Consider the following 23572-nt stretch of genomic DNA (forward strand, 5'->3'; position numbering starts at 1 on the left):
TTCTTAATCCCAGACCGACAGAGAAAAGTGTCTTAAAAGCTGTACTTATTAAAATAATGATTGCCAACTTCCCGGCAAAATTTTCAGCATTTTCTCCCCATTAACTTTACCATATACTTTGTTTTGCAAAAAACGTCATTGGCATCAAAAAGAAAAACATTACAAAGACAAAAGTATAGATTTTTTGTTGGATTGTTTAACAAATACAGTTATAAAAAGAACTGTTTTCCTTTCAGTGCACAGGTACGCTCCTCTGCTCCATTATATACATCAAAACCTGCAGTAAATCTGCTGCATAGGTAGACAAACGTCTGGTTCGTTTTGTTGGCTAAACCAAAAATGCTTTAAGAATTCATACTGGAGTATGAGGACGCCATATGTCTGCCATGTGTGTGATTGCCCAACATTATGTACAGGTCAGTCACAGATCTGCAGCACCTGGAGGTTTGGAGAAAACATTTATTGTAGGTAGGAGGAAAATAATTCAATACTGGGTAGAACCACCTTTCACTGCATTCAGACACAAAATCTTTTGGATTGTGTCTCTACAAGTTCTGCCCATTCTTGTCAAAACAGCTCCGGCTTGGTCAGATTGGATGTCAAACAGTTTAAGGTCTTGATCTAAGTCTAAGGATTTAAGTCTGGGCGTTGGCCTTTCTAACTCTGGAATTGTAGCTCTGGTTTATGTTTAGCGCCATCTACTGGAAGGTGAACCTATGGCACCAACATGTCTTCATCCTGGATCTCCTCCATTCTCATCCACTCTGACTAGTTCCCTGGCTCTGTTGAAGAAAGCTTCCCTCACTTCAATGCTTCACGTTGGGGATCCAGAGTTTTTGGCCACACCTAGCACTTTGCAAAAAGGGAAATTAATTATATATATATATATTTATTTATTTTTTTTGTCTTCTCATATTAACGCTCTTTTTCCAGGGGGCTGTACTTCCTATACCTTTCTCATTTCAAGTTGTGCATTAGATTATTAATCCACTTTCTCTTAAATTCCACTAAAATGCAGTGAACTTTGAGGTTTTAAGACCATATACTGGACTTTAAATAGTTTGGGCAGTAGATAGTTATTTCTTTGGTGCCCTGGAAACCTCTGGAATGACTGCAAGGCTTTTTGTAGTTGTTGGGAAACTGGCTTAATGTTGTTTCTAAATAACTGATTTAATGTTGCTTTCACTCTTGACTAAAGACTGTTTGAATTGTTTGCATAAAGTTTCCACAAGAAAAGCTGAAAGGAAATCCCTTTAAAGAGGACATGCTTTTCAGTTGTTCCCTTCATATTGAAATCATTCAGTTGTCTGTTTAAAGCGGAACTGCAATGCTTTGGTCTCAGTGGCGGTTCTAGACCAAATTTACCAGGGGGGGTCAGGGTGAGGCTAGTGTTTTTTCATAAGCACAGAACAAAAGAATTAAACAAAACAGGGCAATATTTAATTGTTTAATAATATTAGCCACGCGTGGCTCTGGAACAGCATGTTTCACATGTCTGATCTAGCAGATGAAAACAGTGATCCCAACTCAATATGGCTGAAGCTAAACGTGAAAAACCTTAATTGTTAAATCCTTGAATGAAACAGTATAGGTAAAACAAAAAAAAGTCAAAATGACCAGTTAAGAAGTGTATTTTATTATGTCTTAAGTACAGGGGCACTGGCCTCTGTTTGGTCTGAATTTCTCAAAGCACCAAGTTTTGACCAAAGTATTAGATTTATGAAATTTGTTTTCATATACATATTGGAGTATACAGTACTTGGCGCATATCGTCCTTCTCAAAAACTCGCTAGTGTAACTTCAGGGGGTCGGATCCGTCACTGAATGGGTCATGTGACCTAGAGTGCTGCTGTAGGTAACCAAAAAAAGAAAAAAAAAAAAAAGATATGGCACTTACCTGATCAGACATTTCTGGTTCTCTGATGCAGAATTTAATCTAGAGAGGTGAACGTGGCTTCATCTTTACAACTAACTCTCAGTCTGCTGGTCCAAAGTGGTCTGCTATCAGATTGTAAAACACGGAAGGAGACTGTTTAATTTTGCAACAGTTCAGTGTTGTCAGCGGTCTTCAGGGACACGAACTCTGGAGGTTTCAGGTCTAGCGCCCCTAGTGGCTGAACTTTAAATGGTGCCGCTTTAATTTACCCTCACATTCCCCTTTTTACCAGTTCTTTGGTTGCTTTGAATCTATAGGAGGCACTTCACAGCCCGCCCCCTGCAGGCCAGAGAGCTTCTGCTCCACCCTGTTAGACCATTTTTGGAGTAATGACCAACCAAACTTTGTAGCTATGGCATCCTTCAGCTTGCACTACAAATTCACTCTAAGAAAACAAAAATGGCAGATTTGTAAAATTACAAAGCTGGAAGTCCATGACCTTGTTTAGCAGCATCATAAAAATAAATAAATACTGTAATCGTTTATTAAAAAAGAAAAAAAGAAGAAAAGAAAAAAGCTGAACAGGTTGAAAACTATGACCTAAACAGAAGACCTCTACGCAGCACCTGGAGAGGCTACATTCAAATTTTCTGCATTCCTAGAGACTCCTAAGTACAGAACAAAATGTGTTAAGGCCTAAAAAAGTAGTTAAAAAAGTAGATTTTGCACAATATGTTTGATTTAAACTGTAAATCTATTTGTGACCGTCTCAGTTTCTCCATATTAAAGCGATTTGTCCAATCATTGGATGACTAGTTCTAGTTAAATCAAGAAAAAAAACAAAAAAAAAAAAACAGTTTGAGTAAAAAGCCATTTACTGACCTCGAACATTTAAAGATTTATCTAATGCTTAACGGGTCAAAAACGTAGGGAATAAAGAGACGGGGGGACTTTACAATGTACAAGTTTATTTTTAATGAACTCTTCAGTGGTTGGTAGTCACAGCACAGCTTGCATGTATTAAGCCACACACCTATTTTACAAGATGACAGGAAAAACAAAAGGAAAAAAAAAAAAAAAAGCCTAAACCAGAGCAGACGTCCGCCAGTCCATCTGCAGTGATCTTTTTTTTTTTAAACTTATTGTAGTAAAACTTCCTTAAAAAGGCCACTGAAATGCATAAAATATTGAACGGAACAGCTGATGGTGGCGTTTCGCTCCAACCCCATAAGACCCCTCACATGGCATCGACAGTGCATGTAGACATTGGAGAAAGGACCGGGTTAGCAATATCTAAGATATCCTTTTATTTTTCTTAAAACATTTTATTTTGTGACAATATCTTGCCTATAATACTACAGCTTTTTATTTATTTATTTATTTTTTTTTAAAGAATGGGAAACAAAACTAACAGCACTCGTCCAGGATACTGAATACAACGAAAGTGAAATGTAGTGAAGCAATTACTCTAGATTTCACTATTAGGTGAACCAAAAAAAAAAAAAAAAAAAAAGAAGCAGTCCTGTGTAACAGAGACGCTCCACTGTGTCCAATGTCCTTAAACTAGAAAAGGAAAAATAATTAAAAACACACGTCTTTGTCCTCTGGAATTTGTATATTTTTAATAGTAACAGACAGGATCCATAAACGCATGCCATGTGCTGCTCTCAAACAAAATACGTACAGGTATATACAGAATCACTCAGTACCTGCTAAAACAAAGTGAGAAATACAGAGTATAAACAGACTACAAACTTCAAATAAAAAGAAAAAAAAAAATGGAGGAGAAGAAAGAAAGTGAGCGATTGAAGCGCCAGGAGTGAAAATCCTACTTGTGATGAAACTCATTAAAGCATTTTTTTTTTTTAAAAAGAAAGAAAGAAATGCATATTGCACATACAGTGAAAGCTTAAACTCCACCAGATCCGCGAGAACTCAAATTGTTTTCCCTCTTGGAAGGAAGACGCACAGATGTACGAAGACGAGGGGAAGGAGGAAGAGGACGATGTGTGGTGGTGGTCTGCCGGTGGGAGGGGGGGGGGGGGGGGAGCGGATAACGGTCAGGATAAATTAGGCTGGCGGTAGCCGCAGGGAGCAGATATCAGGCAGAAGTAGCACTTTAAAAAAAGGAGGGGGGGGATGGAGGGAGGGAGTGAAGGAGGGAACAGCACAGCACACAACACGTATAGAGGGAAAGAGTCTAATAGGAGAGACTGTGGCACAAATAAAATCAGGTGAAGGGTAATATCTGTTCTTCAGTGATAGCCGAGAGAGGAGATCGATGCAAGTGTTTTTTTTCTTTTTATGTACAACTAAGGCTTATTGGTTAAATAGTTTTCAGGCTTCCCCGCCCGAAAAGTCGCTCTCGCACAAACCTCTCTCCTTTTTGCTCTGTAAACTCAGCGCTTCTATCGGAACAGCAGCCGCACCGATCGAGAGGTCTACAGCCGAGGAGGATGGATGGATGGATGGAGGGAGGGATGGAGGCTGCAGCAGTGGTGATGGTGGAGGAGGAGCAAAAAGGGAGAGCTTGGAGAAACAAAACGAAAAGCTAGGAGGAGTCTCGTCTCTGATGTCTGTTGCAATTAATATCTAAATGTGCAATTCCATTAGTCGCTGCCATGGGGGACTAGCGGGTGCAAAAGACAGGACAGGCGGGGCGAGGCAGGGCGGGGGGGTTCTACTTGGAAAGCTTGCTAATGACTCGAATGAGGGCTCCGTTCTCGTCCTTTAGTCTCTGGTTGTCTGCTTTCAAGTCTGGGAGCATCTGAAAGGGAAAAACGGGGAAGACGGGGGGGGTGGGGGGTTGGGGGGAGGAAGGATGGAAAGAGAGAGAGAGAAAGCTTAGACGAGTCTCGACAAATATAGTTTAACCAGTCAGGCTGTTGTGCAAAACTTTACTAGCAGCCTGAAGGAAGCAAGTCTGAGGAGTCACACGGCATCTCATGTTTTGTTCGTCACCAAATGAAGCAGGAATAAGACGTTTGATCCCAGGCACAGGGAGACTGAAGTAGAGGGCGGGCACACCACAGGCCAGAGATCCTGAGAAAAGCCATGCAGAATCTGAGCGGCTGCTCGTCAGCAACCAGGAAACCACACGCAGATGAGAGGGGGGGGGGGGGGGGGGTCTGCTCGTTCAAATAAACTTCCAGCCAGGAACAGAGAGCCGGCGGCAGCGCTCAGCACCATGGAGTCTGAGCTGCTGCTTCTCTGGCCTGGCACTGCTGACGGTACGGCACCGCGTTCATCACTAAAACAGACGGCAACGCAGCATCTGCTTAGAAAACGTCCAATTTGTTGTAAAGTTTACATTTGGGAAAAATCTATTTCTTCATTTCACGCTGTAAAGAAATAATAGAAAATTGACCCAAGCGTGCTTTCAGTACTTTGAGAGGCCATTTACTGATTATCCTGAGCTTTTTTTCTACAGATGGTTGTTTTTATGTTTGAAGATGACAACTAAAGATGCTCAAAAGTTCATCTTCAGTGGTTTTAACATTGAGCGACTCAGTCTCAGATCTAAATTGGCTTCATTTGAACACGTTCCTCTAAGAAGAGGTGCAACAACCTCCTTGATTCCTGTTATAAATATACTGTATATATGGAGAAATATAGAAAGATATTTGGACTTTTACTCTGCTCAGCTGTGTGCTCATGAAGAGCTACAGCAACAAACGTTTATATAGCTACATAAAAAAAAAACTTGCCGGTTTCCTCTCACTGCAAAAGTGCATAAAAGAAATAAAACATTTTCATTTAGTTTAGACATTTTTAAAAGAAGTGCAGAACAAAATTAAGAGTTGTAAAAGTATTCACACGCCTTGAACTTCTCCACATTGTGAACGCTTCAAATGACTTTACTAGAAACGTCCTACAATGCCAAACCAATTTTCAAGGTATATCTACCAGGTTTGCACATCTACAGCCTGAATGTCTTACCAAATCTATGAAATCCACAGAAGAGGTTAAACAAACAAGAAAGAGCTCAAATCTGTCTTTCTTTAACCTTTTCAGGATGTTTCCATGTCCTCCATGACTGAAAGTCTTTGAAATGCTGCGTGCACTGCAAATACAGAACTAAAAATAAGTAAAATGTTCTTAAAACTAGTGTATTTGTCCTTGATTTGAACAGGTACATAAGATTATCTGCCAGTGGAATAAGATTTGTGCACTTAAAATAGGAACAATCCATCTCTGTCATCTTATTTCAAGTGCAGGATGTCTAATTATCTTATTTTAGGGTAAAATACTCATTCCACTGGCAGATAATCTTATTTACCTGCTCAAATCAAGGACAAATACACTAACTTTAAGAAAATTTTACTTATTTTTAGATCCATTTTCGCAGTGTGAATTTTGTCTTGGGACAAAATCTTGGGTGTTTACTTTTAACGGGCATGTTGGACCAGAGACGGCTGGAAAGGTTCCAGCTAAACAGCAGCGTTTAACAACGAGGACGCTGGGTTCAGGGTAACGTCCGGTTAGCCTCCCGCTACTCCACAGCACCTTCTCCACGTTGTCCTCTATACGGCTTCTGACAAACTAAACAGGACTTCTTAGTTTTCTTCTTGCCACGTTTCAATAATTTGCAATATTCTTTTTTTAACAGATTCTTCCACCCGAGCGGTAGATCTCTGCAGCTCCTCTAGAGCTGCCAGGGGTCTCTCAGCTGCTGCTCTAAATTAACGGTCTCATTTGCTGGCGTGTGGTTTTGGGTTAACAGCCTTTGCTTTTCCCATGAAGTCCCACTGAGACTCGCTGCAGCTTCTGTGGGGAACGTAGCAGAAGGGGAACAAAGTTCAAGCGGTGTGAAAACTTAAAAGGGGGGTCCTATACAGTGCACTGGCTGGTAGGTAGAGGAAAAGGGGGGGGGGGGGGGTTCAGGCTCTGGCACTTTGGGTCAAATCAAAGTGATGCCGCAGGTAGCTCCTTCATGCAATAAAAACCAGAACAAGTCAAACTGAAGGAGCGAGCTACCTCTGAGGAAAGCATCAACCTGGAAACCACAAAAAGGACACTTTCCTTTACAGCGCTTTCAAATTCCTCTAAAGTTTGTAATTTAGAGGCAGCCCCTCCCGTTTAACACTCACCTGAAGCCTTTTCCCCGACTATCCCGTTTAGCACGTTTAAGTTATTTTAGCTGTAGTTTAAAGTCCCTGACAGAAGCAGACTGTAAAAGGAGAGTGTCCTGCTGGAGAAAGCAAACAGCCTCCCCAGTCTGAAAACCAAAAAGCCGTGGGGAGGCAGGAGAGGATGACAAACGGTCAGAGTAGGGCGGCTGGACACCTGCCTGTCTACGGGTGCGGGGCAGAGCACAAATGGAGCATGAGAAGAAAGAAAAGAAAAGAAAGGGGAAAGAGGAGGAGGACAGGAGGAGTAGATGGTGGTGGACAGACAGACGTGGCTTAGAGGTCGCTGGCGGGCAGCTGGCTGCAGGCCGACTGTGAGAGCTTGGCCACCACGCGGGCCAGGGCCCGGTTCTCAGCCTGCAGCCGCTCCTTGACTTGCCGCAGGGTCTGAACCTGCTTTACCTGGGGGAGGTTCTGCAGGAGGGGGGAGGAAGGGAGGGGTGGGGGAGGAGAAAGACAAAAAGGGGAGGAGACAAGAGGGTGAGAGTGGCAGAGGAGGAGAAAAGAGAAAATGTGTTTTAAGACAACAAAAAAATTAGCAGAGAAAGGGTTAATAGAGAAATCAAGAGATAAGAGGGGACAGGAGGAGGAAAAGGGGGAAACAGAAAAGGAAGATTATTAGAAAGTGGGTCAAGATTCGGAGAACAGGAATGATTACGAGCTTTCCGGTTCAGCGTGATGCATGTAGACAGAATGAAGTGACACTGATGAGATCAACCGGCATCCTAAAAACCTTTTATCACGCTGAAGCAACAAGCTTACCACAAGTTTAATCGATTATTTTTTTTTTTTATCCTCTCTTCCTTCGATCACTTTTCCAGAGCGGGAACGATTAAGTGAGCTCGTCAATACAGGAGCCTGAACACCGATGGTCATGGATTATATAAAGCAGCTAAGCTTTGTTCCGATGAGCAGAGGCAGACATTAGCCGAGGACGGGCAGCTCAACGTTAGGAGAATTTATGGTTCACGTGTCTGAAACGGCCATCATGGGTCTGTAAACTTTACATTTTACAGAAAACCTTCTCTTCACAGCTAATTAGGATCTCTGACATGTTCTTGTTTATGTAGCTGTAACCAAACACATCGCCGCTCTTTCAGTTATTTCAAATACTGGTTATTTATTTCAATAATTCGATTCAAAAGGCTATCTTACTGCTTGAGTATCTATTAATTTTTTCCTTCCACTTAACTTTATGATTAATCTGCATGGACACAGCACCAGGGACTGCCAGCTTTTTTAGCAAAGACCCTTTGTGACTTTGCCTCTTTATGAATTATCCCAGAAAATTTAGTGGAAGGAAAAAAAAAACTGGCAGAAAATGTGCAAAAGCAACAGGGATTGCCACAATTTTGACTAAAGTTAATTTCACTTTTTCCAGAAACGAACACCAAAAATGCATTTAAGCCAAAATTGAGCCAATTAAAACTGTAAACCGGAGTCTGGACCATTATGGCTTGATTATCAAGGCTTAATCTTGAAGGAATCAATCCTAAAATAGAGATAACTTTGTGGAATGAAGTTAAAATGTTTTACTTCACATAACCTTCTGATTAAATTCAAATTTTGTTTGAATTTCTAACAGTCAGTGACCAGAGCCAATAAATTCGTCTATGGGTTTGACCAGTGTGTTTTGAGTACAAATACTACAGAAGTGGGGGACAAATTGATTTGATGCATAAATACATAATTGTAGGACACCAAATTTTAAACCTAACAGTCCATTTGGGCATGCAACATTTGGTACCTTAAGTTCCTCCTCCATCTCAGAAATCTTCCTTTCTAGAGCTCTTCTTTCCTGTTGGCACAAAAAAAATGTGGGTTAACTTTGAGCCAAGACAAAATACCAATGACAGATTTAACACGTTGAAGGAGACGGTGGTGGGTGATTATACACACACACACACACACACTTCACTCGCATGTCCGGTGAGAGGTGTGCAAGCAACAGCCAGGTCAGGCCTAAACACTCCGTGACTTAAACCTTCGACAACAAGTTGGTAGATGCTCAGACGTTCCCTAAATAAAAGCCTTAAAAACTCAAATGTTTAATCATATGACACTGATTGCTTCAGGTTAATGATTTAAAAATGCGACTTTTCTTTAAAACAGGAGACTAAGGTCACAAATGTGAAGCTGTTGAACCCGACGGGTCTAATTGAAACAGAAAAAGCATGAAGACACATGCACAAGATCCTAAAAGACGCTTCCACGCATTAAAAATAAGCAGCTTTTACGAGGTGGTGACCACACACTGCCACTAATGTTTAAAAACAAGTGGAAGAAAGAGAGGGGGGGGGGGGCAGTGATCTGGATGGAGAGCCCGACTGAGGCCAGCTACAGCAGCACAGGTGAGCGGCGGAGAGGAGGCCGTCAGAAAAAAGTCGGGGAGAGATCATACCACCGGCCAGTTGGTAAGGGGGCCTGCTTGTTACCTTCAGACATAAAGCCATTAGCAGTGTTACTGGGATGTTTGAAACACAATCACATTAACTGACCGACACTTCGCTCTGGACAAAAATTAGTCTGAGACACACGCAGCAAAGAGAAACGATCCCGTTTTAGTTCCTGGTTAAGTAACGGTCGGCTGGAGGAGTTCTTCTCTCATTACCCTTTTCTCCATCTCAAGCTGGGACCGGTCAGTGTATCTCTCCTGCCTCTGCAGCAACAAGAACACAAACAATTTGAATTCAGAACATGTTCCTTTTTTTTTTTTTTTTATTATTTAACGACGGGCAGTCAAAGTGTGCGTACCTGCGTGGCTTTCTCTAACTGTAACTTCAAGTCGGCCATTTCCAGGTCAGTGTCGCGTAACTGGGCCTTCAGCTTCTCGTTCTCGGCTAAGATCTGCTCGTAGAGCTGGGAAAAGACGTCAAAACGTGCTTACGGGCCCAGTAAACGTGGAAAAATGTGTTAAAGGAGCGTTCTCATAAACATTTATTTAGACTGATTCAGTTCATCTTTTTGTTCGTTAAGTTCGGCCTGTCATCCTGGGAAACGATGGTGTGCACTTTCAGGTGAAAGGGTTTAGAACCGAGGTTAAAATTTAAAACGGTTCGTACAAAAACAGCCATTTATTAAAAAAACGAAAATAAAGGGAAAAAATAAGGAAACTAAAAAAAGGTGATGCCAAAATGGAAAACCTGTGTTTAAAAAAATTTAAGCTGTTCAGCGTTTCTCTAAATTGCCTTTTAACAAGCGGATTGATGACTCGCAGCTTTGACATTTTGACTTGAAAGATTATTCATCTTGCAATCTGAAAGTTGTAGGTCAGGGGTTTCTGACACCAAGAAAAGCTATGAAGAAAGAACGGCCAACCTGAACTCGTACCTTTTTGTAGTCGGTGGCGTCTTCTCTATCCAGCCGCCTTGAGTACGGCCTTCGGCCCTCATAACTACGGCTAAAAGAAACATCGGTGCGATCTATAGATGAAGTGCTCTCATTTCTGCAAAAAACATTAAATTAAAGAAGGAAACGTTAGGAAACAAATTGTTTTAACAGCAGCAGTGCAGACATGATGATGATAATGATGGAGCAACTCACCTGGACAACCTGTCGCTCTGTAAGGAAACAAAGCAAATGTTATCAGGAGATTAAATAAAACATTTAAATGAGACGCGTCTCCTCTGATCAGCCTGTATAATGTAGTTTTCTGTAGGACAAATGAAAAATTAACATTTGCTACTTTTCAGCCGTCTCTTAGCAGCTGGAAAAGCCACGAGCCAAAGGGTTTCCTGCATGTTTGAGTCTCCACGCAGAGATAAACGCCGGCTTCCTCTTTAGCTGCTCCACCCATAATAAGTGACGGCCAGCAGCTGGTGCTCCTCTCCTCCTCCCTGACGGCGGACTTCAAACAACAACCGTCTCTCTATCTCGCTGCTGGACTTCAAATGACACGCTCTTCCAAACAGGAAGTTCACCCAGGAACTAACGAGTTTACAGAGCTGCCTTCTCCGCCTCGCGTTGCGTCATTAGTGGACGGCGTGGATGTCATGACCCATTTAAGCTGTTTTCATTACAACACAACGCTTTAACTTTAAAACTAATTCCTCAAACAAAGCCTCCTTTGGTACCTTGTTCATTTGGACACCTAATAAAAATCCAGACAGAGTCAGGAGTACGTTTGATTCAGCTAAACGACAGACAATCACCGGAAGATGGAAGGAAAAAAAATGGGCCAAGATACAATTCAAAGGCCTTGGATGGGGAGATATTATGTAGGAAAAGAGGAAGTCATAGGCGGAGGAGATAAGAATACAGATAAAAGCTATTTTTTTCCCACATAAAAAGGACGAACGGGGCTACTTTTGATTTGAGCGGCAGGCTGAGGTTGCTACTTTCTGCCCTCAGAGTGTGAGGTTAGCTACCTGTGAGTCTCCTCTGGTGCTGCCCTCCTCTGAGTCCGACTGCTGCTCCGGATCATTTCCGTCACCCTGGAGTAACGCAGAATAAAACGCCGTCATGTTTTAGGTCTCGCCATCAGACCCCCCCCCCCCCAGAACCGTCTTACATCTTGAGTCCAGAAGGACACCCCAGTGGAGCGCCTCTTCTCGCGGGGCCGCCTGCGATCCCGTATGGAGCGGGGCTGAGACTTGTCCTCGCCTTCCTTTTCCTCGTCCTTTTTGTCCGACTCTGTCGTTGCAGAAGATAACAGGTCAAAAATAAACCTTCAAATCTCTATGGTTGACCTTTAACGGTACATTTTTAACTAGGAATAATTATAACTGTCGTGCTTAAAGACAAATCTAAATTAGGGCTGAACGATTTTGGAAAATAATCTAATTGCGATTTTTTTTCTTAATATTGCGATTTAATGCGATTTTTTTTCCAGTTTAATTTATCATGTCTTTTTAAACATATACAAACAAATCATTTTGTTTCCTCACTATGCAGATTAGTTGCTAAAAGACCCACAGCATCTAAACTCAGAGCAGAAATGATTGCGTTCTGCCTACAATATATTTCAACCAAAATTGCAATTTTGACTTTTCTCCGCATTAACCAAAAGCAACACAAATGGCCTCTAAATAAAGATGTTTGTAAACTAGGACTATTTAAAACACGAACTTTTAATGTTTCTATTAATCAGAATATATTTCAAGAGAACAGCTTTTAGTTGATTTGGACATCAATCCTTGTTGAACATAAAGTGCAACCAACAAGCAAGTCTATGTATTAAACTGATTGACCAGTACTTAATGCTATGTATGATTATATAAACTCTAAAACAAGTAATAAAATTTGATTATCTCACTGCTGCAACTGTCTTCCCTTCCATGTGGAGGTAAACCCACTTTAAACATTTTACCAACACCTAATGGACGTGTCTAATTCCCTAATTGTTACATAGCCAAAAATTGCAGACTCTGATTTGGAAATTGCGTTTTTTTAAATCGTGATTATATTGAAAATGCGATTAATTCTTCAGCCCTAATCTAAATATTTAAATGTAAGAAAATACTACTTTTCACAATTATTGAACAATTTATCAATTAGTTTAAACATCAAATTTTCTCTTTAGAAATCAAAAGCAAATTATATTCATATATTTTTATTCCAACAGTCAACTTACAGTATTCAACGTATCCCACAAAATCCAATCCAAACTAAGACTTTAAAGAAATGCACTTTAAAATGTTTATTTGTACAACTTTAACGGTCTTATAATTGCTGTATAAAAATACATTATTTGATAGTGAAGATGTTAGAAAAGACGAATGCCAGCTTTGTTTTAGTTTTCTGATTAAACCAAACATCAAAATCTATTTATTTATCATAATTGTTTATTAATTCATTTAATTATCTAGCACACTTGGGCATTTATTGTATATAAAAATATATACGCAGCCAAACAGACTCAAAGTACAGCACTGTGAACACAAACAGCCATCCTTCCTTGAAAATTTAAGGGTTTATAGCGATAAAGATGAATTCACAAACCTTTACAGATAATACCAACGTTTGGGTCTTTGGTTGTAACAAGTTACGGCTGCTTTAGGAAGGATTTTAAACAGGCAGAAAAATAGTAGCCTTTTTTTTCTCCCCTCACTACTTGCATGAGTGCCAAAGTCAACCCCTTCTGTTGACCATCACTGCGCAAATACCCAAAGTTTTGATTTAAACTGGTCAAAAGTTTGATGGCCAGTGTTTCCTACAGCTGAACCAACAAAATGAGATTTCCGTTTTCCCAGACAAACTTTGAGGGTTTATGGGAAAACAGATAAGGTTGTTAATTTAAAAAGCAATCAGCCTGTGGCCGTTTGCCCTCGTAGTTGTTGTTGTTGGTCTGAGGACAGAGCGTCTGGCTCAGTAGGACTTAGAAGACTTTTTCATCCATATGAATCAACGTTAAGCCTTAAAAATCACATCAAATGACCAAGCTGCACAGAAATGTGCCTGAAAACTCTTGTTTATTTTTGGGGTCCGACCTTTTTCTGGATCTCGAGAGGATCGGCTGTAAGATGAGGTGATTCCCGTCAGGCTGTTGGGCCGGTTGAGGGAGCTGGAGGTCAGCGAGGAGCCCGAGTATGAAGTGGTGGAGGCGGTGGAGACGGTGGAGGCGGCAGAGGTGGAGGACGACGATGAAGGCCGATAACGCTGCAAGGCAAACGAGGCGTGAGGAGGAAGTCTTAAAGCCGCCGAGCACAGTGACCTGTCGGAGGAGAGGCGTCGCAGGTACCTCCTCGAAGCTCCGGTACTTGGATAGGTAATCATCCTCCTTCGTCTCCGCCTCCTTCTTCTCCTCCTGCTGCTTCTCCTTGTCCTGCTTCTCCTTCTCCTCCTTCTCCTCCTCGCGGGTCTTCTGGGGGCGACTCCTGCCGATTGTTTTCTCTGCCTCCTGCAGGTCAGTCAGAGTCACACCCTGGAGAAGCAAGAGAAACATCGGTTCCTTTATTTTGAGACCCGCAGCAGCGAAGGGAAGCAAAGCCACAGTAGTTCAGGAGGATTATGTTTTGATGATAGAAGTCCTGAAATTGTCCTCAAAGGTGTTCTAATAAAAAAAAAAAAAAAGGTGCATAATCTGCTTAAGTTATAAGATGAAGCCCAAACAGAATACCAGACCTGCGTGGAGCGCCTCGACTGCCGGGCCTGTCTGGATCGAGCTTTCCTCTGAGACTCCGACTCCTCGTCTCGCACCGGTGTCAGGTACGACCTGATGGAGACAAGAGAAAGGAGGACATGTTTGAACGTCACCCTCCAGCAGGGAGAGAAACTAGCACCCGCCACTGGCCAGGTGTGGGTAAATTGATGGCGCTGCCCCCAACTGAAGCTGCTGGGGGCAGCGAAGCGACCATGGATGGAGTAAAAATCTGACGTAACTGCTGTGTGCAGGGGGCTGAACGCCTTCCTGATAATGAACCTGAAGTTAAAGAGACGTTTATTACAGAACATTCTCTCGTGGTTCATGAGACCCAGTGGGGACCAGAGTCACACTGCAAAAACAGAACTAAAAATAAGTAAAATTTTCTTTAAATGAGTATTTGTCCTTGATTTGAGCTGTAAATAAGATTATTTGCCAATGGAATAAGATTTTTCCACTTAAAATAGGAACAATTCATCTCCATCGTCTTATTTCACATGCAGGATGTCTAATTATCTTATTTTAGGGGCAAAGATAGTCATTCCATTGGCAGATAATCTTATTTAATGGCTCAAATCAAGGACGAATAGACTAACTTTAAGAAATTTGTACTCGTTTTTAGATCCGTTTTTGCAGTGCAGTGAAAGAAAGTAGGTGCAATTTGGAAGCCTCAGAAAGGAAGCATAATTAATTGCCACTTTTTGTAAACTTCCCGTACATATTATGATTAATCCAACAACCACTGCATATCCGTCCGTTTCTCTGTGTAAAGTATAAAGTGGGAAACTGATAAGGAGTCAACGGCAGCACATGGAATCAGCCCCCGCTCCAAAATCCTTTTTTGGACAGGCACTGCACAGGCAGCTATAGCGTATGAAGCATAACGCTACCAGAACAATCCTGCGAGTCGCCTCCTTTGGAAATCGCATTGTATGTTATAGAAAATATTGGACGTTTTATTTTTATTTAATTTATTCAGAGCAGAGTTTTGATACATTTTTAGCTACAGTATTTTTGACGATTGTTTAATATATTGTGTGGTATTTAAAAAGAATGCTACATATTTGCCTTTTCTTTATTCATTTATTTCTATTTGTAGCGACAGTGACTAAAAGTTAAATATATCCTGTTTTTGTTTTTATTCTATCAATAGTTTTGGTTATAGTTGCCCCTTTTTAGGCTTGAGCACCTACCTGTAATTACACATATATTGAATTTGAATGAATAATTTATTTAACAGTACGCTTATTTTTTTAAGAATTAAACCACAATATTCCCTTCTTTTTTTTTCTTTACAAGCAAGAACAGTAAAAGAAATGTCTTCTTCAAACACTTAGTGGCTTGGACAGGATTTCTAAACATTTGTCATGTAATACATTCCAGACTTCGCCATCTCTTGCAAACCGTTTACAACATAAAACAGTAAATTTCCCGATGGATATAGGGGGCAACATTTCTGCTGGGAGCAGGCTTTGAAAATGAAGGACCCAGAAAAAAGGAAGGAAAGCAAATAATGAAGAAAGGAAAAATGGAAAGAAGCAAAGAAAAGGTGGAATAAAAGAAAGAGGAATATGGGGTAAGATAACAGTCAGTATAAACGTGCTGTTTCCTTCTTTTTGTTTATTGGTGGAAAACATTCAAGTTTATTACTTCCACCAACCGGTACGGAGTGGAAAACAGCTTCATCAGGTTGTAGATTCGTACATGTAAATTTGATTCATACTCTTAAATTTGTGACTCGTACTACTACTGTTGCAAAGTTGTAACTCTAACTTGTACCAAAAAAAGGTAAAAAACAAAGCAACTGGACTTGTTTTCCGTAGTTGAAGACGTTTCGCTTCCTCTCCAGGAAGCTTTCTCAATTCAAAAAGTCTGGAGTAATGTGGAGTACCAAGCTTTCCAGACTTTTTGAATTGAGAAAGCTTCCTGGAGAGGAAGCGAAACGTCTTCAACTACGGAAAACAAGTCCAGTTGCTTTGTTTTTTACCTTTTTTTGGAATGACCATGACCTGGATGACTGAGAATCTTCACCAGCATAACTCTAACTTGTAATCCTAACTTCTAAAGTTATATTCTCACAGACGAAACATCTAATGTCACACCTACGTGAGTTGACAAGCAGGAACAAAGACAAATCTTACATTTTATTGACTTACAAATTGAAACACCTACGCATGCGTTTATACTGACAGTTTTCTCACCCCATAGAGCAAAGAGAGAAACCTGGTAAGATAAAGATCAAATGAAGAAAGGAAGGAAAGAGCCAAGTATACAAGGAAAGAATGACAATTATACAATAAGGAAGGGAACAAGGAACCAAGGATGTAATGAACGACACCATTTAGACAATTAGATAGGGAAGAAAGTCTGGAAGCGTAATTATTTCTCCATACACTTATTTCCTTTTTCCACACTTATTCAGACCTGGAACATATTTTAAAGACTTCGTAGGGACCCCGCTGCAGAAACCCTGAATGACTGGAGAGCCCACCGTAACTTCTAAACCCTGCATGACTTCACGATCGCAGCACAGAGAGAAACAAACCAACAGCCGGGGATTCATAACGCTACTCATCACTCTGAGCCTGTGAGGAAAAACACCCTAAGAAGGAAAACCACTTTAAAAAAGTCTAAAACTCAAACTCGATGACTCAATTTGTTGTTACCATGATCTCAAACGTATGCTCATGCTGGCCACACAGCAGGATGAACTCTCTCAGAGCGGGAAAAGAGCCTCGGCCTTGAGCAGAACGCGCAGCTTCTGCCCCCCCCCCCTTCCTTATATGGTGAAGTTGCTGGAGCGGCCCGGCCTCTGAACCCGCGCCCTCAGAGACAGGTGGCTTATTTCAGCCCCGCTGCTCCACTTAAAACACACCCAGGGCAAGCAGAGGAAAACCGCACAGACCAGGACTGCTGCTTTAAAACTGAGAAAAAGGCATCTGAGAACTGCAAGGGGCAACACGTTGAGCTTCTTTAAAAAAAAAAAAGAAAAAAAAGGCAATTTTTCAACACATCTGAAACAGCGGCGGCGGAGAATGTGAAGCGAGCGTTACCTGCGTCGTTCTGGGCCGGTGCCTATGCCGGTGGTAGTGGTGGATATGGCCGTGGTGGTGGTGGTGGTGGCGGCGGACGTGGCGGTTGTGGTAGAGCCAGTGTTTATAGTGGGGATAACAGCAGCCGAGTCCTTTTCCTTCTCCTTTTCCCTCTCTGCACTCTCCTCTGACCAGTACCTGTCGTTACAGCCAGCATTTTACCAGCTAAACTAGCCTGATCCTCTAATTCAGCTGCTTTCTGTGAGCAACGGACCCGCCGCAGACGCTGAATGATGGGGGGGGGGGGGCCTCGACGGGCTTGTAATTTACGGCGGGGCGGGAGAGCGTTACCTGCTGGTGAGACTGGTGGAGCCAGTTCGGGTGGAAGCGGAACCCAGGCTGGAGAGGAGGCTGCGGTGGCCTGTGGGCGAGGTAACAGACGAGGAGGTGGTGGTGGTTGTTGTGGAGGAGGTGGTGGAGGTGGAGGCGCTCAGATCCTCGTGTCTCCTGCCGAAGGAGCTGCTGTGGGGACAGATTTGTGATTAAAACACAGGAGAATGCAAATGATTACTCAGCTGCTTCCATCAGTGGGCTTTTTGTCCCGTGAGTTCACAGTTTGTCCTTCGCTGTCCTGCTCCTGAGCACATTTCCTTTACCGACGGTAGCTCAAAGTCAACGTCCAGCATAAATCTAAAGGACTCTGTGATATCCCCCCCCCACTGAGTCACAGGATGAGTCCAGAGCAGAGAGTCCTGGACGTCCCTGCCGAACATCAAGTCCAAGCAGCCGACGCCTCTTAAGGGAAACTGCACGCGGCCGTTCGGGCTTTATTGCAGTTTGTTCTTTAACATTATGAGCGAGTGCAGAGGTCAGATGTGCAGAGACTGAGGAGCGTTTGTGCTCGGTTTGGCTGAGAGGACTCAGATTAGCTCAGACTTCCACTGATTAGGGACTAAAAAGGTCATAATGGTGGTCGTTCGATAGCTTACGAGATACACTGGACTCCATTTACAGTGCTTAGTTAAAGCATTCGCATTCAGATTTGATTGTAATTTGAGAGAATGTGGAAAAACTTTAAGTATCTCAGTAGGATTTTAAATCACAGAGCGACAAAGTGGTGCATGATACTAAAGTGGAAGAAACAAGCTGAAACAAACCTGAAACGTGTGGTGTGCATTAGTATTCAGCCGCTGAGTCAATACCTTGTAGTGCCAACTTCTGCTGCAACTCGTATGACGTGTTGCACTTCTTTTTTTTTTTAAGTCTGCTTAGCCGTATTTTCTTAAATGACCTGACCCACTTAGTTCCTCTTTCTCTTGTAGAACATTTGTAATAAACACCAACTATATTACAGGCCTAGGGAGACTGAATGTGTGGTAATTAACTAGTAATTATCACAGTGCAGAGAATTTTTTATTTTTTTTTGGAAATGCATGTTGCGTACAGAAATATTGCAACGACAAAAACCTCTACTCTGTATGTTAGAGGTTTGTAGTAGAGGTCGACCGATAGCTGCGTTCTTTTCCCTTTTTAAATCGGCATTTCAGACACATTTAAGTGTCAAAATTGTTTTTTATTGTTGCACATTTAAACGTTCTAAATTGTTTACCAGCCACTGTTAATATGTCTTGTTTGTTTTGTTGTTAGATGTTCCTTTTTTGTTTAAATTGAGACTTATTACTTCCACCAACCGGTACGGAGTGTAAAACGGCTTCATCAGGTTGTAGATTCGTACATGTAAATTTGATTCATACTCCTAAATTGGTGACTCGTACTTCTACTGCTGCAAAATTGTAACTCTAACTTGTAATTCTAATTTGTCATGTAAATGAAAGAAGCTAAAGCGGCATCGGCTTTAAAAACCGCGTCTCAGTTAGACTGATGTCAGAATAATCGGTACCGGCCTTAAAAGATAAAATAAAAACTATCGGTCGATCTGTAGTTAAGAGTCGATGTCCTGCTGGAAGGTGAGCCACCGCACCAATATAAACACTTTTTTTCAGCTTCCAAAGCTTTTCCCCTCCAAGCTCGCGTTATGTTTAGCTTTCCCTAGTTTCCCTTCCCTTGTTAAAGGAAAACCATTCCCACGCCACAACGCTGGCCTTGCTTTCTTCTACTTTTTCTACTTGAAGCATTTGAACAAACATAAACCTCTGATCGTAATTAAATCTCAGAGCATGACGGTGCATCAGGCACCGCTGCATCAACAGTGGGCAGACAGACAACATCCAGCAGAGCAGAGAGGCAGACAGAAAGGACAGCTGGGTGTGGAGACGCCGGTGTACCTGCGGTAAATGCTGTAAGACGGGTAGTGGGAGGAGGGTGGCTGCCAGGGTTTAGTATTACAGGTGTTAGGGTCCAAGCTGGAGGTTGACGAAGACTTGGCCGGCACGTCCCGCGTGCTGCCGCTCCGCCCTAGCGCTAGCGTGTGCGACGTGCTAGCGTGTCGGCACGCAGGTGGGCGAGAGAGTTAGCGGTGCAGGTGAGCACACACACATGGACAAACATTTACATATAAAAATAAAAAAAAACACAAACACACACAAAAACATATTCAAGACTACAAAGCAATGACATACTACTGCTGCATTCATAGCACAAAGCTAAATTATGCCTGGGAAGAAAAATTATTAAGTTGTTGTAATGGAAAAATAGAAAAGAAGAAAAGGTCAACGCTTAGGACCTTATTTTAAAGTCAAGGCTGTATTTTCTAGTAATATTAGAAATATTGAGACAAAAAACAAATTCCCAAATGTCAGCAGTTTTCAGCTGGTGGCTTATAGCCCCGATTTGTCACATTAATTATGAATGCAGCTTTAGTCACTGTTCATGTGTCATAAACAGGCCTGGCAGCATGATTTATCTGATGCAACACACAGTAGCTAACGCTGTGGCCCGGCGGCTAGACAGTACAGGCACAGTCATGCAGCAAACTGTGGCAGCGATGGAGAGGCGTTGGGCTCATTTGATACAAATTAAAGCATGTACGTACAGATCAGCTGGCCGATGTAAACGACTCTTAAAAAAAAAAAAAAAAGCACCTAGCCATGACTTCAGATCTTAAAGACGCTGAGGCTTAGCGGCGGCTAACCTGCGCTGGTAGCTGGAGGTCCTGTTGGTGGAGGAGCTTCCTTCGCTGTTCTTCAGGTCGTCGTCCCACCGTCGCCGAGTGTACGAGCCGCTTCGTATCAGAGCTGTGGAGTCCCTGTGGATCCACAAGCTACAATGGTACCCCATGTTCTGGTAACAGACTCACATGTACACACTGTTTAACTGCCTTCCAGCTTCCTACTTAATTTTTTTCTCATAAGTTCTCATGGGTTTTATCCTCCTAGCATGAGTGCGTCACGCTACGGCTTGCAGGCACAGAGCAGAGCGTCGGAGCTTTCTGCCTGCGGCGCGTAGCCGTGAGCAGCGGCAGCTTCTCATGCCAATGCGTGTTTGCACAGAGCCACAGCTCGGCTCCAGGGCTTCACCTGTTCTCCTTCTCGTCCACGTCTGAAGTGCTGGCCAGTCTTCTGGGGATGGTCGGGGCCACGTACGCCAGCCGGGTTCCTTTGTCCTTCTCCTGCAGGGAGCAGAATCAACAAGCACTTTCTTTAGAGACACGACACAAATGTTTTACTTAAAGGCTTCTGATGGCACTTTATCCTCAATACTTTAGCAAAGCATGGATCAAACACTGAAAAAAGTATACGTGATGAGGTATGTAAATCCCTGCTGACCTTTTCCTTTTCCTTGTTGTCCAGGGACGAGGAGAGGCGCGGGCTTGAGGCGGAGCGCATCACGCCTGTAGTGTCCTTCTCCCTCTGAGCTTCCTTTGTGGCGGTGATCTCAGAGAGCGCCCCGTAGCTGCCCGTCTTCCTCAAACCCAGACGCCACGACGCCGGAGACTCGTCCTTCCTCTCCTCCTCCACTCGGGTTGAGATCTTTGCGGCAGGCTGAGCGACCTGGAGGAGGGAAGGATGACGCAGCGCCTCAGATAACACTGAATTGTCCATCCATGTACATGATTAAGGGGAGATTCTTAGTAATCTTAGTTAGCAACCAACAGGAATCACGTCAAACCCTCGCTGGTTAATTTATGGGGGTTGCAGTCATTTGGGAACGTTTTTTTCCCTCCTGAACTTTTTCCACATTTTGTCAGGTTACAGCCACAACTTTAGGTATTTTTTTTACGATATGTGTTAGACCAACACAAAGAAGTAAAAAAAGATGCATGGTTTTCAATAACCTTGTCTGCTAGCTGAATTCTTGCGGTATTTGTGCGTTTACAAACACGAGAACCCATCTTGTACCGCTCCGACTTCAACCATTTGTGACCGAACCAAAAACGGTTTGGGCCAATCACATTGCAGCATTGGGGTTTAAGGCGGGGCATGCCAGTGCGACGAAAGCAAGAGCGGCTGAGCCCAGAGCCAAACCAACACAAACACGGCAGCGCAGGAGGACGCAGCCGTAGCTGCTACTTGTGGTTTCTCATGACGCCTGCTGCTTACATTTTGACACCGTGATTGGCTGAAACCAACCTCTGGTAGGCGGGCACTAGGTTCGCCCAATCAGCTCACAGGGTTCTGCTGAATGTCCCTCCTTTCCCCAAACGGATTCGATGGGGGCAGACCCAGATTGATAATAAGCAGAACCTACACATTATCAATCTGGCTGGCCAGGTTAGGTTTTCAGAACTTCAACAAATAAAAACCTGAAAATTGTGCCGAGCATTTGCATTCAGCCCCTCTGCAGGACCACCGGGTCGTTTGGGGAATCTCTCTGGACGCTTTCTATCAATTAATCTTTGGAAAACAGCTCAAGCTCGATCGGATTACATGGGGAGCATCTTTAAATATTGAGTTTTAGTTCCTGCCACAGATTCTGAGCTGGATTTATCTCTGTGCTCCGATTGGCCAGTTCTAAAATATGAAATATGCTTTTATCTAAAGCCATACTACTGTAAGTTAGCTTTGTCCAGGCTTTTCTTTAAGAAAACTCTAACCAGCGTGCCTACCCACAGCAGATAAACGTATCCTCCATAGCATCAGAGCTTCCTTCAACAAAGCATTTTATTGCCACTCTTCCATAGAGGCCAGATTGGCGGAGAGCTCAGATGTATTCATACAGAGACAGAGGTCAACACGGGTCGACTCCATGGACCTCTAAATAAAATGCAGTGTAACCAGTATCCTGTAGAGACGTCAGCGTAAAGGAGAATGCAGACTTAAACCATTTGTGTTGGTCATAATACACAAAAGCAACAAAGTCTACTGAAGTTTGTCATCGTAATGTAACAAAATGTGGAAAGCTCAAAGGGAGCGATTACTTATGAAAAAACACTATAGTTCAGTTTTTAAGGATACAACCCGAGAAGAATTGTACTCCTGTCGTCTTACTAACAAAACTCTGAGCACACACCATTTTAACCACCATCAGAAGACGAAAGCAGTTGAAAACACAGACGACACACAGAAACAATGTAAAAAAACGACAAAAATAAATAAAAAACAAGATTAGCAGTGCGTTTGGTGATTACAAGTGGAAAAAAAGCACTATGTGATGTTTATGAGTGAGAGGGAAGTTTCAATCACTTGCTGGATTTTTCCACTGGGGTAAAAGCCTTGGCTAAATCTAATTCAACCAAATCAGTGGGGAAAAAAAAAATCAAAATTTATCTCAGCTTTTATACGATTATAAAAAAGATTTATTTGACTGGACACTAAAACCTTCCTGGGAAGCGGGAAGTGAATAGAAACGGCAGCTATAGCTGTGGTTTGTGAAAGGAGCGGCCGAGCCCGGGCTCAGAGCCGGGAGGAGGAAGCAGTCTGCGGTTGACCCCGCTGTGGAGGTCAGCAGCTGCAGTCCCCTGAAGACATCGCCATTTAGAGCGGCAGGCTAACCCCAGCAAGTGGAAAAATCCCACATCACCTGGAACAAGTGGGGGGGTTAGGGGAGGTTTCAGTGCTTCGTGAGTGTAAAGTGCATGTAGGATGAGACAACAACTCTGGTGCACACCAATGCCTCACCATGGGTTTTTTTGGCAAAAGAGAAATGCCAGTTTTGCGCAAACCTTGACGCCACAATGCAGGACAGCCTGGCTCCGCCAGAGGCATGAGAGGTGTAATGTAATCAAACTAAAGCCAACAATGGCAAGAGCCCGGGATGGTAAAACAGGACGGACAGGGAGGAAGACAGAAAGGTTGAAAGAGAAAATGGCAGAATAAGACAGAAGCAAAAGAAAGACACTTTGTGCGTAAGGACAGGCATTGTCAAAGCCGAGTCACGCCACACGCCGCCAAAATAAGGGCGCCGATCAAATGAAATAATTGCAGAGGAACGGTATAAAAATGTTCAGATATCAAAGAAAATGTGTGGTGTGTAAGAAGCAGACAGGACGAGTGCCGCTGAGCTCTTTGTGCCGGTTTAACTTTTTCACAAAGTCAAAAGCTTCATGCCATCCACA

At 42.7% G+C, this 23572-nt stretch overlaps 1 protein-coding gene across 14 annotated transcripts in view; it reads right to left on the reverse strand.

Moving 5' to 3' along the window:
• Positions 1-2824: 2824 nt before the first annotated feature.
• Positions 2825-23572, reverse strand: part of ppp1r12a (protein phosphatase 1, regulatory subunit 12A) — a 61081-nt gene continuing 40333 nt past the window's right edge. The window contains exons 10-29 of one of the 14 annotated variants that reach the window (XM_036149252.1): positions 23136-23243; positions 20844-21068; positions 20595-20686; positions 20210-20323; positions 19404-19556; positions 17470-17640; positions 17140-17316; positions 14068-14158; positions 13685-13867; positions 13434-13602; positions 11516-11637; positions 11373-11438; positions 10549-10565; positions 10336-10450; positions 9760-9864; positions 9617-9664; positions 9407-9440; positions 8753-8803; positions 7408-7419; positions 4563-4643 (exon numbers count right to left, since the gene is read on the reverse strand). In XM_036149252.1, coding sequence (XP_036005145.1) covers positions 8772-8803; positions 9407-9440; positions 9617-9664; positions 9760-9864; positions 10336-10450; positions 10549-10565; positions 11373-11438; positions 11516-11637; positions 13434-13602; positions 13685-13867; positions 14068-14158; positions 17140-17316; positions 17470-17640; positions 19404-19556; positions 20210-20323; positions 20595-20686; positions 20844-21068; positions 23136-23243 — 2022 coding nt within the window. In that variant the 3' untranslated portion in view covers positions 4563-4643; positions 7408-7419; positions 8753-8771. Of the gene's footprint in view, positions 4644-7171; positions 7420-8752; positions 8804-9406; positions 9441-9616; positions 9665-9759; positions 9865-10335; positions 10451-10548; positions 10566-11372; positions 11439-11515; positions 11638-13433; positions 13603-13684; positions 13868-14067; positions 14159-17139; positions 17317-17469; positions 17641-19403; positions 19557-20209; positions 20324-20594; positions 20687-20843; positions 21069-23135; positions 23244-23572 lie in introns of those variants that run through there. The other 13 variants (XM_036149248.1, XM_036149251.1, XM_036149255.1 and 10 more) reach the window with 13 other exon arrangements.

This window comes from Fundulus heteroclitus, chromosome 17, assembly GCF_011125445.2.
Source record: "Fundulus heteroclitus isolate FHET01 chromosome 17, MU-UCD_Fhet_4.1, whole genome shotgun sequence".
Lineage (NCBI taxonomy): Eukaryota > Metazoa > Chordata > Actinopteri > Cyprinodontiformes > Fundulidae > Fundulus > Fundulus heteroclitus.